Consider the following 15,435-nt stretch of genomic DNA (forward strand, 5'->3'; position numbering starts at 1 on the left):
GGGTAACTATAGGGCACGCTCAGGAAAAATAATCTATCTCTGTCATAGGGGGCTGAAAACTAGGATCAATAACCAGCATCCACATGGTGGCTCACAACCTGTTTCAGGGGCTCCTAAACCCTCTTCTGGCCTCCATAGGCACCACACACATACATGATACACAAACTTACATGCAGAAAAAACTACCCATACACATAAAACACTTAAAAATGTAAATAATTCCCTTAAATCAGGGGAAAAAAGGCAGTGCTACCTATTATCCTCTGCACCGTTCATCCTAGCTCTAATTAAAGAGACTAGAGTATTCTTTAGACTTTCAATAGTAATTATAAGCGCATAGTGCCATTAATCAAATATCAGGATACAAATATTAAGGCTGATCATTTGCCAAGGCTGTAAAGATACTATTTGGCTAATGAGGCACTCATGGGAAAATCACAAAAGGACAGACCTTTCAACGTTTAATTACTTTTTGTGTGTGCTGTTTCTCTATTTGTCGGTGCTTGTGAAAATGGGAGTGCAATTTAGCTTGATTTGGTGGCTTTGAATTAGAGCAAGCCTCTGCAAAGGTAGCAGTGCTTTAAAAAAAAGTGTTCATTTTTTTTCCTCCGATGCTGACTGAGAAAAGGTCACCGGAAGGAAGTGATCTTCAGTGGAACTGAATGGTAGCATCTAAGTCAGAGCAGCTGAGGGTCAAGTGTGAGCAGCAACGTCAATTGAGGTGGAGGGTTGCTCCTTCCCTCTCCCAACCCTCTCTAGGTACATCTGGAGGAAACAGTGTGGGTGCTATTTGGCTTCCTGACTTGGAGCCATGCAGATGTGATACACATTCTTTTCATCAAAATGGCCATAAATACATTTCCATTAACAAAAACGTCAATTAAATTTATAAAAATATTCAGTAAAGTGACATGAGTTAAAGATGAATTTGGGTAAAAATAGGTGACTTCAGTGAAGAGTGGTGTCCTTGGCTTCTAGGGCTCTTAGATGTTTTCTCTAGTGCATGGAATTTTCTCTTAATAGCAATGGATATGGCACACTGGTGTGCTGTTTGGTAAAAGATGGCTATGTTGAAATGTCGGTCTAATGGGAACTGTGGTCACAGTAGCCCTTTGATTCCCAGGGCTGCAAATCCAGACCCTCCACCAAGAAGACTTAAGATGTCTACAAAGGGGAGGCTGCTGTACTTAGTCAAAATCCTCATTCTTAGCTCTGGTTCTTTCCTTCAACTCATTTATATGCACTATAGTCTGCAAATTCAGACTCTGTGGTCATGAAAATACAACACAACATAGCCTCTGGGACACATTAAAAGCAGTCCTATAAGGGAGATTTACAGTTCTAAGTGCCTACATTAAACATTTAGAAAGAGCACAAATAAATGACTTAATGATGCCACTCAAAAATTTGGAAAAATAAGAGCAAGCCAAATCCAAATCCCATAGATGGCAATAAATAATAAAAATTGGAGAAAAAACTAAGAAATAGAAACAAAGAAAATGATACAAAAAATCAGGAGTCTAAATGCTGGTTCTTTCAGAAGATAAACAAGATTGATAGACCCTTCCCAATGAACCAAGAGAAAGAGAGAGGACACCAATTAATAAAGTCAGAAATAAACAGGAAAACATCACAACAGATAGCCAAGAAATTCAGACTATCATAAGGGAGTAATTTAAAAACCTGTTCTCCATTAAGGTAGAAAACCTAAAAGAAATGGGCAGGTTTCATCCAAACAACCCACGTCAAACCAACAATCTAAATGGATATAATTAAGGAAGAGTTTGAAACAGTAATAAAAAGTCTTCCAACTAAAAGAGGATCAGCTCAGATAGATTCATAGCAGAATTCTACCATAATTTTATTTATTTATTTATTTTTATTTATTTTTTTTATTGAGAAAAAAATTTTCCGCCTCCTCCCAGCCTCCCACTCCTCCCCCTCCCCCCACTCCTCACCCTGTCTCCCCACTCCTCACCCCATCCCCCCACTCCTCTCCCCCTCCCCCCACTCCTTTCCCCCTCCCTCTCAAGTCTGAAGAGCAGTCAGGGTTCCCTGCCCTGTGGAAAGTCCAAAGTCCTCCCCCCTCCGTCCTGGTCTAGGAAGGTGAACATCCAAACTGGCTAGGCTTCCACAAAGCCAGAACATGAAGTAGGATCAAAACCCAGTGCCATTGTCCTTGGCTTCTCAGCAGCCCTCATTGTCCGCCATATTCAGAGAGTCCGGTTTTATCCCCTGCTTTTTCAGTCACAGTCCAGCTGGCCTTGGTGAGCTCCCAATAGATCAGCCCCACTGTCTCCGTCGTCTACCATAATTTTAAAGACTATCTACAGTCCACCTCTCTCAAATTATTAAAAGAAAAGAAACACAATGCCACTATCAAACTCCTTTTAGGAAGCCATTATGACTGTAATACCCAAATTAGGTAAAAATACTACAAAAATGAATTCTGGACAATATCCCTAGTGAACATAGATTCAAAATCAACAAAATACTTTCAAACTGAGTAAAGACATACATCGAAAAGATTATCTACCATGACCAAGTTGGATTTATCACAAGGGGGCAGGGTTGATTCTACATACACAAGTCAATAAATGTTGTAAATCACAAAAAAATGGACCTTAAGATAGAAGTCACATGATCATCTCAATAGATGCAGAAAAAGCTTTTGAGAAAAATTTACTGGTCTGTGATCAGAATACTTCAAGACACTAGCTAAGTTCTTGGTCACTATGTATATAGCCATCCCAACCCCCCTCCTTTCTTTCTTGGTTTGCATGAGTGTATGCATGTGCGGAGTGGTGTATGTACATGAATACACTTGCACATATGGGTTTATGTGCATGTGGAGGGCAGAGATTGATGTCTGGTATCTTCCAGTCATTCTCCACTATACCTTTTGAGACATGGTCTCTTTTTGAACCTAGAGTTTTCTGACTGCGCTTGGCAGGCTAGCCAGTAAATTCCAGAGATCAGCCTGTTTACGTAGTACTTGGATTACAGATGCATGCTGCCAAGGCTGCTTCTTATAAGGGATCTGATTTTAAGAGCCAGAGAATGGCCAAGACTGGAGCCAGATAGCGTCTTCAGGGCATGATGGGACCTATGCTGTCATGTACTAAGAGAAGCAAAGACAATTTTATCAAAAAAAGATAAATCCTTTTTGTAAAGATCAAATTTACAAATATTAAAATCCTATTTCCAAATTGTAGCCATTTATTTTCTGTAATTCACAAGGTAATATATAGCCAAGATCCTTTAATTCTGTGCTTTTCTGGAATGTTGTTAAATCCCCAAATTATACAACAGCTGGGTAAGTTTGAGGATAGTCCATATTTCCTGACAGTTTAAAGATTTTTTTTTCATATCATGTATCTTTTCAAATAAAAGCCCAAAACTTCTACATATTTTTTTTCAAAAAAAGATGTTAAATTCTCCCTTGCAGCATTGTCTGGATATGCGAATTTTATGAAAACATAGTCTATTTCATCCATCTAATTCATTCAATTTTGTGACAGTGTGTTCTCTTTAAGTCACTTTTCATTGTTAAACTGATCATCTCTCAGAAAAAGTGTGACTTTTTTTCAACTTAAATGACATGTTCACATAGATCTTATGACATGATGTTATGCAAGGCCTAACTTGCAGATGATTTCCTGGGAGGTCTTGAAAATGTTGTCACCTAGATAAATATTAGAGTACTGGCCCACAGGACTCTGGGAAAAGCCATGTCCTTTTGTTTGGCTGCCTCAAGACTGACTACCAGATCGATGTACACCATGATTCCAGATGGGTGAGTTCTTCCCAGCCTCATGAAGTGGGAGAGGAAAAGAGAACGGATGAAAGAGGAAGGCAGTGGATCTGTGAGTACACACTTGTTACTTTTCTCATTGCTGTGACACAGCTTTTGAGGATGAGAGGGTGTGTTTTGGCTCACATTTAGAGGTCATAGTCCATCATTACAGATAAGTCATGGTGACCAAACCTTGATGCACCTGGTCATAGTGCATGTGCAGCCAGTAAGCAGAGAGAGCTAAAGGATGGTGTTCAGCTAGGTTCCTCCTTTTATATAGTTCAGGTCTAGTTCACAGAAGTGTGCTGCTCATACATAAGGTGGGGATTCTTATCTCAGTTTTTCCAATGTCGGCACTTCCTCATGGACATGCCCTGAGGTTTGTCTCCTAGGTGATTCTAGATCCTATCAAGTTGACAACCAGCATTAACCCTTACAGAGGGTGCCTATAACTCCTTCCCCTTTTAAGCTCCAAAGTATCGAGATATACTTAGAATAGAGTCATTCACTAGGAACTCTGGTTATGATTTAATTACTGGTTACCAAGGGCAGTCATTCACTGGGAACCTTGGTCTTGGCTTTCTGGTTGGTACCTAGGGCACAAAGCCGTTAATTGGACACAGTTGGCTTACTGTGTAGCTCCAGTAAAGAAATCAAATTGAGTATCTGTGCACAGGCATGTTCACTCTGTAGTCCAAGCACAGCAATTTGCTGAAGGGCGGTTGTAACAGAGAAAAAGCAGTAGGAATGTTCTAAGTTAGACTCAGCATGGGATGTTTTCCCTGAGTCGTTCCTCATTTTAAGGATGTTTCTCTTTTTAGTAAGTGTGCTAGCATTTCTGTAGACCCCTCCCCTGAACTTGCTGGTGTAATTACAGTTTGACCAAGTTTCTTGGAGATTATGAGCTATCCAGACAAGTCTCAAGGCATAGTCCACGGGGGACACTGAGATGAACGGCCACCTAGTTAGAGCAGGGCCACATTGAGGCTCAAGTCTCTTTCCATGAGACCTTTCATGTTTGTCTAATCATATTGAGAATACTCAAACCCCACAATATTTATTTTTCAACTCAAAAAGCTACTGTAATACATGCATGACTGTGCTCGAATGTCATCCACAGAGAAGGAGAACACCATGGAATGTGTCTTCATGAGATAGGACTTTTTCACAAACATTCCTAGCAAGGGACTGGGTAGAGGCATTTGATTTCTTCCACTTACCATGAATTTGCAGACTACATTGCATTATGAAGGGACCTATTAGCTTTGTTAGCTATACCATTTTTATCATTTACACATAAGCATAATATACACAACTATCTTGACGTCTCTGATGCTTATGCACTTTTGAATCCTATGACTCTCTGTTATAATGTTTCATAAATAATATGATATTGTGGCCATTCAAAGGTGGCTGTATGGGATTGGAGAGATGGCTGATCAGTTAAGAGCCCTTGTTGTTCTATCAAGGACTCAGGTTCAGTTTCCAGGACCCACATGTCCCAGGAGATCTGATGTCCCCTTCTGGCCTCCACGGGCACTGCATGCATATGCTGCTTACATATTTCCAGCCTGGCTTTCAAATACTAACAGATCCTTAGTAACAGATGAAGAAATCATAATTATTTTTTAGACTTACACTTTTACCAGGTTTCCTTCAGATTATTTTCGATACCACAAAACATGTAGGTGGTTAAGAATAATGATAATTTCTTTTCACCTTTTTTTGGTAAATGAGTCTAGATATAGTTTATTTAAACACATTAAATAACAAACATGACATATTATGATAATAAAACACTACTTTTTCTAGACAAACATTAGTTATGTCTTTGGTATTATCTGTAAGCATGAAGGTGCACAATCCTACAATTGAGCAGACAGTAAATATTACTGTCCAGAAAATGAATTCATCGAGAAAAAGTTCTGTGTGTTCTTAATGTAATCCCACTTACATTAAAGTAGGCCTCCAAGTTATTGGTATTACCTTAAGATTTTTGTGACCGCAGTCTCCTTTTCCAGAAGGTTCCTCGCCCTGATGCTGAAAACTGACTTGCGGAGCTGAAAGTATAAGAAGCACTTTAGTTCTGGGATACAAAGGAATGATACATTCACAGCCCACGAAACGCTGGGTCTCTGTCCCCTTTGACCTTTACGTCACATGCTACATTTCTCTTACTGTCTCTTCTTCCCATCTTTGATCTTCTTTCTAGCTCTACCTCCTCACACACACATGTCCAGGCCGCACATATGACAAACTGGCATTTGTTTTCTGAGTCACTTGATATAATGATTCTAATAGCACTCTTTCCCGGTGTTATTTTTTAAAATCTATGCAAAGATTTTAACTGTGAGACTGCATGTCACAGCTATGGAGTGGTGTAGGGTGTGTACATTGCTGGCAATGACACTGTCTGTTATCTGAATAATTAAGCTCCAGGTTGTAAAGAATTTGGTGTTGCAGTTAACACTTGGAACTTGTATTAGTGAAATGTTTTCCAATCCACACTGTACTACTGCAGGTTCCTGGCCTGTGATCTAATGCCGATCTGAATGTGAGTTCATGAGGTATTTTATCTTCAGGGACAGGGAAGGATGACAGGGAAGAGAGGTCAAAGTTCCCCTCTAAGCCATGATGATAAAGTCATCCCGAAGAGAAGGATTAAGAAAAACACCGTGGAGGGCAAACCCAGATCTATGCTGCTCATGGGTTGTACGTTCAATTAGCGAACCACATTACAGATGACTAAGTGATCCAAAGCAGTAGTGGGAGGAAGGAAGAGATGGAGAGAAAACGGGGCATACACCATCCAAGCTAGAGTCCCAAAAACAATGTGGGGCATGTTTAGTAGTCATGGGTGCCAACGATGGGAGAGTGAGCCACTGTCTGCCACCAATAAACTATCTTTTCTAACCACTTGGCACAAAGCTGCCAGAGCTCCTTCCATTCCTCCAGCCAATAGCCTTTAAGATACCAGCCCACTGGGGCGTGGTCTCTTAAACTTTAAAAAGCAGCGGGAATGGGTGCTCTCCCTCTTGCTTCTGGCTCCTGTTCCAGCTGCTAGACTCTCTGTTTACTTTTTGCGACAAGAGGAGTGTTGTTTGGGATGGTGATCTGTAAGTTTTTTCCCTCAAATAAATAACTCTTTTTATTATCCATAATTTTTAGCTGGTGTGGGATTGTTTTGCTGCACAATATCAGTAACCACTGAGAACAAAAGAGAGATAGGAGCCAGGCTCTTGAATTCTGCAACTAAATAGTTCAGTGAGTCAGGCCAGGCAGGACACAGGAGCTCCCATTTACAAACCAGTCTACAAAAAAAGCACTACAATGTGAACAAAGATGTCTAAATGGCCAGGCCCGGGGAAGACAAAGTCACAAACCCACCTTTTCCTGTGTGTGCACGTGTGTGTGTGTGTGTGTGTGTGTGTGTGTGTGTGTGTGTGTGCGTGCATGTGCGTGTGTGTGTGCATGCATGTGGAGGCCAGGGGTCAATATCTATCAAATAAATGTCTTCCTTATCTCTATTCACCTTGGGTTTTTGACTCACTGAACCTGGAACTCAGTGCTTGGCTAGAGTGGCTGACCAATGAGCCCCAGGGATTCTCCTATTTCCATACCTTAGCACTGGGTTCATAGATCCTTCCAGCCACACCCAGCTTCTTGTGTGGGCGATAAGGATCTGAACTCAGGTTTGCAAGCTGGTATAGTGAGCCCTTTCCCCACCTAGCCATCTACCTCTCCAGCTCCCACAAACTGGTCCTTGCTATTACTAACGACCACTTGGGTAATATCAGGATGTACAATGTAGTTCTCACGTTGTGTAGCAGGTCTGAAATGAAGTACAGGGTCACTGAACACACTGACCTTTCCACCCACATCCATGAAAGTTTTATCTTTTTGTAATTAAAGAAAACCCGAATTGTTTTTAAATTGACTAAAACTCCCGGGAAAATTAATCACATGTTGATAGAGATTAGAGCGGCTGTCATTTATTTAGAAGGTACATTTTCACCTAAAAGGGCATTGACTTTCCTACATCATTCACCCCCTAATGAGGTGATACTGGGACAAGTTTACAATCTCTTTGAGCTTTTAGCACAAGTCAAAGGAGCACTGCTCAGGAGTCACAGCTGAAGGTCCTACCAGAGGAGGGCTTCTGCTCTGAGGACTAGAACACACAGTGAGGAGGCAGAAGTCAGGCCCAGGACACAGCAGGGCCAGCGGCGGTGCACTGTGTGCAAGGAGGGCAAACAGGGTAATGCTCAAAGCCATCAGTATGCCTTAACTGTCTTTGGTGTAAGGCAGCAGCTGAAATTCAATCACTTGTCAACTGCTCTACAATAGAGCAGCTGATATCAAACACACGTTCTGCGTATTTGGGATTCTCTCTAGTACAATAAACTTGAATCATTAAAGCAAATGCAGTGATCATGTGTTCAAGGTTGTTCTTGAGAATGGTATTGCAATTGGCAGCGGAAGTAGCAGTACGTTTTCTGTTTTAATACAAACCCTATGTATTAAGCTTGACTGCGTTCTGAAAGATGTATATTTGATAAGTTATATATCTTTCTATATATATAGCTAAGCTGTTATTTTCATAGTAGATAAAGGTCTGTAGCTACCAGTCATTCTTTGGTCCTTGGCGGTGGTAGTAAAACTTTATCTCTTTCCTTTAGCACAGACATTCTTTGGTTGTTTTAGTCACAAAGAACTCAGAGCTACACTGCTCTGCCCTCTTCTGGTTTCAAAAGATACTGCCATTCACCTGAAATAAGCACGGCACAGAGCCATTTCAAAATATTTAATTTCAGACCAAAAATTGCAAATCGTAGCGGTGAAAAAAGTCAGTAGCAGCTCATACTGAATCTAAGAGCATCCAATATACAGCAAATAAGAAGAAAGGGAGGGGACCCATTTAGACAGAGCTAGCACTGGAAACAAAGATTAGTTGAAAAGATTTTGATATTTTGCAGTTTTATTTTCAAACCTAATGCATTCATATTACCAAATGGCAATTCCTTGACCAAATTAGTGACCAAAAACAAATACACTAAATTTCCATTTAAGCATTAAAGTAAAACATATAATTATTTAAATAGCATCTTAAACTTTTGATTTCAAAGTCCACATTTTGAGGCAGGTAGAATTCTTGTAACTTGTATGAGATCTTAGCCCCCAGTAACACACACGCATGCACACACACACACACACACACACACACACACACACACATTTGCACATACACAGTGACTGTTATTTCCTAAATTGTGCACTCTAGCACAGAACTCAAAAGCCATGAAATTCAACTCAAGTTCTGCACAGTTGCTGTAATTTGGATCAAAACAACACAGCAATGGATAGGTGGCTCTTACTTATTTTTAGAATGGTTTTTTTTTCTTTCTTTTTTTTTTTTTTTTAGTCAAAGAATGGTGGCAGTCTTCCTGTAGATTCTGGTAGCAGGGTCTCCTGCCTTCTCTTTTCCCTGTGAACCAACCAGTGGTTGATTCACAGGTCTCAACAGTTATGGTTTTGGTTTGATCTCTCTGGTAGGGCCACCTATGATGTCATGCTCTGTCACCAGAAAACACATACTCCCTGTGTCTTTTTAGGATATCAGTAACATTAATGTTCATTATATAGACTCATTTCACTTGTGAATTTGTCATTTCCTTGCATCTCATCAAAATGATTCCTTAGTTTTTATCTACCAGTACAGTCCACAGGGAAACATTAAAGGGAAGTTTGTGATTCTTTATATTTTCATATCAGTTTTTAATAGTTAATAGATTTTATATAATATTTAACAGTGACTAATTGTTTAAAGCATCACTATGAATTCAAAGTTAAGACACATTTGATGGATTTTAGTCCTTTACAATTGCTATTTTTTAATATTGTTATCTATTCCTTGATTATTTAATACATTACATTTTGATCACACTCTTTCCCCTCCTCAATCTCCTTACAAATTCCTTCTCTTCCTCCCGACCCACCCAACTGTATGCTCTTTTCCTCTTCATAGGTCGACTGATCGACCAGTGGCCTGTTGGCCCATCAGTTCTTTTGACATGATGCGAGCACTGTTGGCACAGTTCCTTTGCTCTCAGGATGACAAGATAACTATGTGTGCTTCCTATTCAAAGTCAACAATACTTTCTTCTAGAGGCCTTGACACACTTATTGAGAAATGGTTTGGGGGGCACATAATCTAAATTTTAGCATTGTTAATCGCTACCAAGATGGTCACTATTCTGGGACTTCACCTGAATGGACGCTGATAGTTTCAATTTAGATTCAGGAAATTTCACTTACTTTTTCCATATGACATCTACTCTTGATTTCAAGACTTGATATTCCACACAAGGAATGACTTGTTTGACTGTCTCCTTATTATTTACTAGTTTTATTTTACAGTTCATAGCCAAGATGACTAGCAGAGATTGGAAGAGTGCTGCCTTCGCTCTTCTTCCCGCCCCATAACACCATGGGCTGTGATGCACTTCTTCTTTAGCTCTACCTTCTCATTGTCCCCGCTCTTTCTGCACGACTACCTCCCCTGTCACTTGATACTTCATTAGTGTCTGAGTGACTTTTGCAGGCAATATGTCTGTCAGAGGTGCGGTTTTCAGAAGTTTCTTTGGGAGGGCGCATGTGAACACTTCCACAAAGCACTTTGAGTGTACAATGACATCTTGATAACAGTTTTTCTGACTCTTTAATCAAGAAATTCAGTCTTCCTGAATGTAAAAAAAAAGCCCGTCTTTCACAGTCTTTCCTGTGTGGTACTCTAGTTTCTTTGCATCTAAAGGGTTGTTTCTGAAATGTCTGATGATGAGTTGATGTTCATTAATTTAAAAGTCACGTGCTGCTTGGGGAGACAATACAAAAACACTTTTAAAGTCTAAAGTCTTATAACATATGTGGTGTGGGTTGTATTTCTGGTTCTTCTTGAGCAATGTTTCCAGAGACATGAAGTGTGCTTTCCATATTTGTTTCAAATGTTCTATTTTAGAATATTTGTCGCTTGTTCTAGTATCTTGCTGTGGTATTCTCCACTAGAAATACCTAGAATACTAATGCAGTCCTTATTTTTATTTCTTTTTGATTTTTAAGGTTTCCCGGTGGCTGAGGAGATGGCTCAGCAGGTAAACTGCTTGCTATGCAAGCATGAAGACCAACACCTACATAAAAGCCAGGTGAGTGTGACACAGGGCATCTCCCGCAACACTCCAGAGGCAGAGACAGGCATCTCAGAGCAAGCTCCCTGCCTGCACTGGACAAATCAGTAAGCTCTAAGTTTGGGAAACTCTGCCTCAAAAATATAAGGTGGAGCATATTCAAGCAAGACACCCAGCATCAATCTCTGGTCTCCACACACATATGCACATCCATGTATATGCACTTGTACACACCTCACATATATGTACACAAGAAAAATTTAAGAAGTTTTCTTTTTATTATGATTTTGGGCACAATTTAGAATATCTAATTCTTTTATATTATTGATTTTACTTATGATTCTTTCCCGAGTTCAGTACTTCACTTCCAATTTTTTAATGCTTTCTTATGCTGATAATTTATCTATATGTGGTTTTTAGATATTTGAACTCATTTGCAACAGAGTGCTCCAGGTATAAGTATTTGTAGATATGGCTTTATGGCATGCTTTTTGCTCATTGTTTTAATCACTTACAACAGCATCTTTGATCTTGATGATTAACTCTTGTTCATTTGTATGCAGAACTGGGGTCACCAGACGGTGTTTCTTAACTGCAGAGCTTCCATTTCTCCTGCTGTTGATTCAGTGCAGTGATCAAACGTGGGCCCTTTCATCCCAGGATTGCCTGGCTCTGTATCCCACCCTTCATCTGCCATTCTTGTCTCCCTCCAAGTTTACTTGGATCTGCTGTTTTCTTCATCATTCTTGTCCTACATTTCTTCCTTTTCACTCAGTTCCTGTGGATTGTCTCAAAGAGCACTGGAAGGTACTCCCTTTTCCATAAACACTGATGATCTGTGGATGACCTTGGTTTTGGTTCTAAGGATGTCAATAACGTGGGAGTCATGGGGCTGTTGGTTTGTCTCCACCCACTTTCATTCATTTCTGTCTTGAAACAAGGTCTCCTTATCCCAGATTGGCCTCCAACTAGCTGCGGATGTCTTTGGAAGCCTGCTGTTCTCCTTGAGTGCTGGGATTACAGGCATGCACCACCACCTCTGGTTTTCCCTACCTTTAGTTGAGGTCTATGGATTGCTTAATTTTATTTTTTAAATGTTGTGTTAGGATATACTGCTTGAAAGTATTATTTTTATTTTCTGTACATGTGTGTTTGTCTGTACTACATGTGTAAGAGCCTGTGAAGGCCAGAAATGAATTCCAGTCCTGGAGCTGGAGTTACACCTGGTTAAGAGGCACCAGTCTTTCTGGGAACCAAACTGAGGTCCTCCAGAAAAGCAGCAAGTTCTCTTAGGTGCTAAGCTCCCTCTCTGTCTAGATAATCTACTTTGTTCCTGTGATATCTCACAGAAACTCAGATACTAAGAAGACACTATTTTAATCCTTCAGGAAGATTTCCTACTTTCTTCATGTTGAATTATGATGTACATTTATCACTCTTACTATTCTTTAACTTAGTATTTATTGCTTCCTTCATACTCATTTGGTTAATATCACTTGAATTTTATTATTACTCTTTGATACCTTTGTGTTTTCCTGATGATATATTTTCAAAGTAAATTCTGGAGTTGAATGTTTAGAAGGTCAATTTAAGTGTTTATTCCTCTACTATATATGCAACCCAAGCTATAGTTTTCTTTCTTAAAATACTGCTAGTAAAAAACTGCCCCAATAATAGCAACTATTAAATTCCTAAATTATAAATAAGGGAGAGTTGAAGCTGATACTTTCATAATAAGTATCAAGACAGATTGAGCAAGAAAAGAAAGCACAGTCATAAGATACAAAAAATATAACTGGGACTTATTATAAGCCTCATAGAGTTAAAAATAGTTTTATGCTCATAATCTTAATGGAAATTTTCCTTCAACTAAAATGTTAAAAGATCCTTTAGCTGTCTACCAGAAGCTTGCTATATATTATGTCAATTACTTTCCATTTATAGATTCTATTTCCATTATTGTAACAAAAAATTGTGTAAAGTGAATTTTCAACATCAAAATACATGTTTTCTTCTCTTTTTGAAATTGATATTTTTTGCTACTGTTTTTTTCATACAATATATTTTGATCATATTCTTTTTTCTACTCCAGTTCCTCCCAGATCTTCCTCACCTACCTACCCATACTACTTATGTTCTTTCTCTCTCAAGAACTCCCAAAACTTTAAAACAGAATTGCTGTGGGCCATACCAGAGGACCAGCGACTTGCAATTTAAGTTCCAGGTGTCAGCCCAGCAGAAGGGAATCCTCTGATGGGCTAATCTTGTTTAGGCAAAGCCAAAGAACTGCAGACCCTGGAATGTATTTGCTTCTGCTGCACCTTTGCATGTTTGCTGCAGCTCTCTTTCTCTGGTATCTAGCATGGTGTGAATGGACATGGGGAGATCTCCACTGCCTGTAATATAGTGTGTTTATCTCTTGAAAACATCTCATTCTACTGGATATTTTTACCTGTGGATTGTCAAAAACATGACCTCTTCCTAAACTCTACTGTTTAATAATAATGACAGTTTATACAGAGTTTTGATGAATAAAAATAAATACATGGATATGTTTCATAGTTTATGAGTCTCACCCAAGGAACTGTATGGATTATAGTTCAAGTTAATGACTAATAAGTGAGTCCCAATAGCTCACCTAATTTAAATTCTTTTAACCTTCATGTTGGGAGATGTGTTCACAAGTCTTGGAGTGCATCACAGGTGAAGCAAAGCTTTGAAAATAACAAAGTTAGACTAAGGTGTTTTTGTTAAGTAACTTGGAGGTGAAAAACCCAAGAAGACAGTCTAAAGTTTTAAAAAGGCACATAGTTAAATGCAGAGCTCTTTAAGGCCATGGAACAAGAACAAAGCAGCCCAGTTATTATTACTGGCTGATGTATTCTCCTTGTTAGGCTTGGTTGATGACCAAAGATGATGATTAATTCCTTATGTCCATTTCTGTCCTCAATCTCCTGATGTAAAAAAAACTATTAATGAATGGATATGTAACCTAAAGATTTAAAGTAGAACTGTCTGATTTCTTTTGATATATAAAAGTTTAGGTTTGTGATTTCTTTAAGAGTCCTCATAAGATTACCTTTCAAGATAAGTAATAAAGTCATTGACCCTTTTTTTGTAACTGCAAAATGCAGCCTGCCAGTAAAAGACCTGACAAAACACCTTTCTTGCCACATGAATAATCTATAACAAGTTGCTTGGGCATGAATATATGTGGGTTCTTGGCATAATTTGTTCATCACCTGTGATACATAGTGTTTAATCGTGAGGGAGATGAGAAATATGTTTTTACCTATAACCATTCACTTAAAAAATTGGGATGCAGCTCTTTTGACTCTTGGACTGCTTGAAAGATTCTGTTGAGGTATAAAAGTTATAAAATATGAGAGAAAAGAGAGAGAATGAAGAAGAATAAGAACAGAGAAGGAAACCATAAAGAGGGTTTTGTGAGTGCCTTTTTCCCTAACCCTCCTCTGAAAGAAAAGCTTAACTTTGCTGACTCCCTGGGTTCCTGTCAAGGCCATGTGCTGTTGAAGGTTGACCCTCCTGACACCCGCACAAAATCAAATAAATAAATAAATAAATAAATAAATAAATAAAATGAAGGCACAAAGAAACAAACAATAAGACAACAAATACTAACCCACACAGGCATGCACACGTGCACACATACACACACACACACACACACGTACACACACACACACACACACACACACACGCACACAAACACGTCTTTTGTTGGTCCACTTCTCTGTGCCTTGGGACCCTGGAGTGGGTACACCCAGTGATACACGGTTGAAGAAAACTTACTTTCTCTTTGCCTTCACAGTCAGTTCCATGCAACTCTTTGGTTAAGGGTGGGGCTTCATGTTCACTTAACCTTGTCTGATTTGAACTTATGCAGATCTAGTGAGTGTCTTACTGGATTTTAAATTTCATTATACTTTGGTTAAATCATGTCTTCTATAGGATATTTATTTGACATGTATTTACAATTTATGAGAAACCAAATATTTAAGTTGTATAAATCATCTTCCTTTTCTTGAATAAGAGTGTTATTCTCCCTTAATAGAAAATGAAGTGCGTATTCTCAACTTGATATACCATGGTTAGTTGATATCCATGAGATGCCCACCTATATCTAAAGAGAAACAGTGGAGGTATGGATGGGGTGGGGGGCATAGAGAAGAGGTGGGGGGACTAAGAAGAGGGGAAAGAGGGGGAACTTTGGTTGGAATATAAAAACAAAACAACAAAACACAGCAAAAATAATGTTCTCTAGTCATTAAAGGAAGAATTATATCAATGCCTATTATATGTACATTTCAAAAATCTCTATATCATTATCGACTTTTTTGTGCCTCAATCTGTCCTGAGCTATTATATGTATATGTTAAGCTTTATTTGCAAATTAATCCTCATGGGTAAGAATTCATATTTTCTTTTTAAATGAGA

General features: G+C 39.0%; 1 protein-coding gene across 4 annotated transcripts in view; it reads right to left on the bottom strand.

The window, feature by feature from the left end:
- Positions 1–15,435, bottom strand: part of Nalcn (sodium leak channel, non-selective) — a 255,068-nt gene that overhangs the window by 51,323 nt on the left and 188,310 nt on the right. For all 4 annotated transcript variants that reach the window (XM_041666485.1, XM_041666494.1, XM_041666477.1 and 1 more), the window contains one exon: positions 5,783–5,856. In XM_041666485.1, the coding sequence (XP_041522419.1) occupies positions 5,783–5,856 (74 nt within the window). The remainder of the gene's footprint in view (positions 1–5,782; positions 5,857–15,435) is intronic.

Source organism: Microtus oregoni, unplaced genomic scaffold, assembly GCF_018167655.1.
Source record: "Microtus oregoni isolate MIOR12 unplaced genomic scaffold, Mior012 000001F_ref0000356, whole genome shotgun sequence".
Classification (NCBI taxonomy): Eukaryota; Metazoa; Chordata; class Mammalia; order Rodentia; family Cricetidae; genus Microtus; species Microtus oregoni.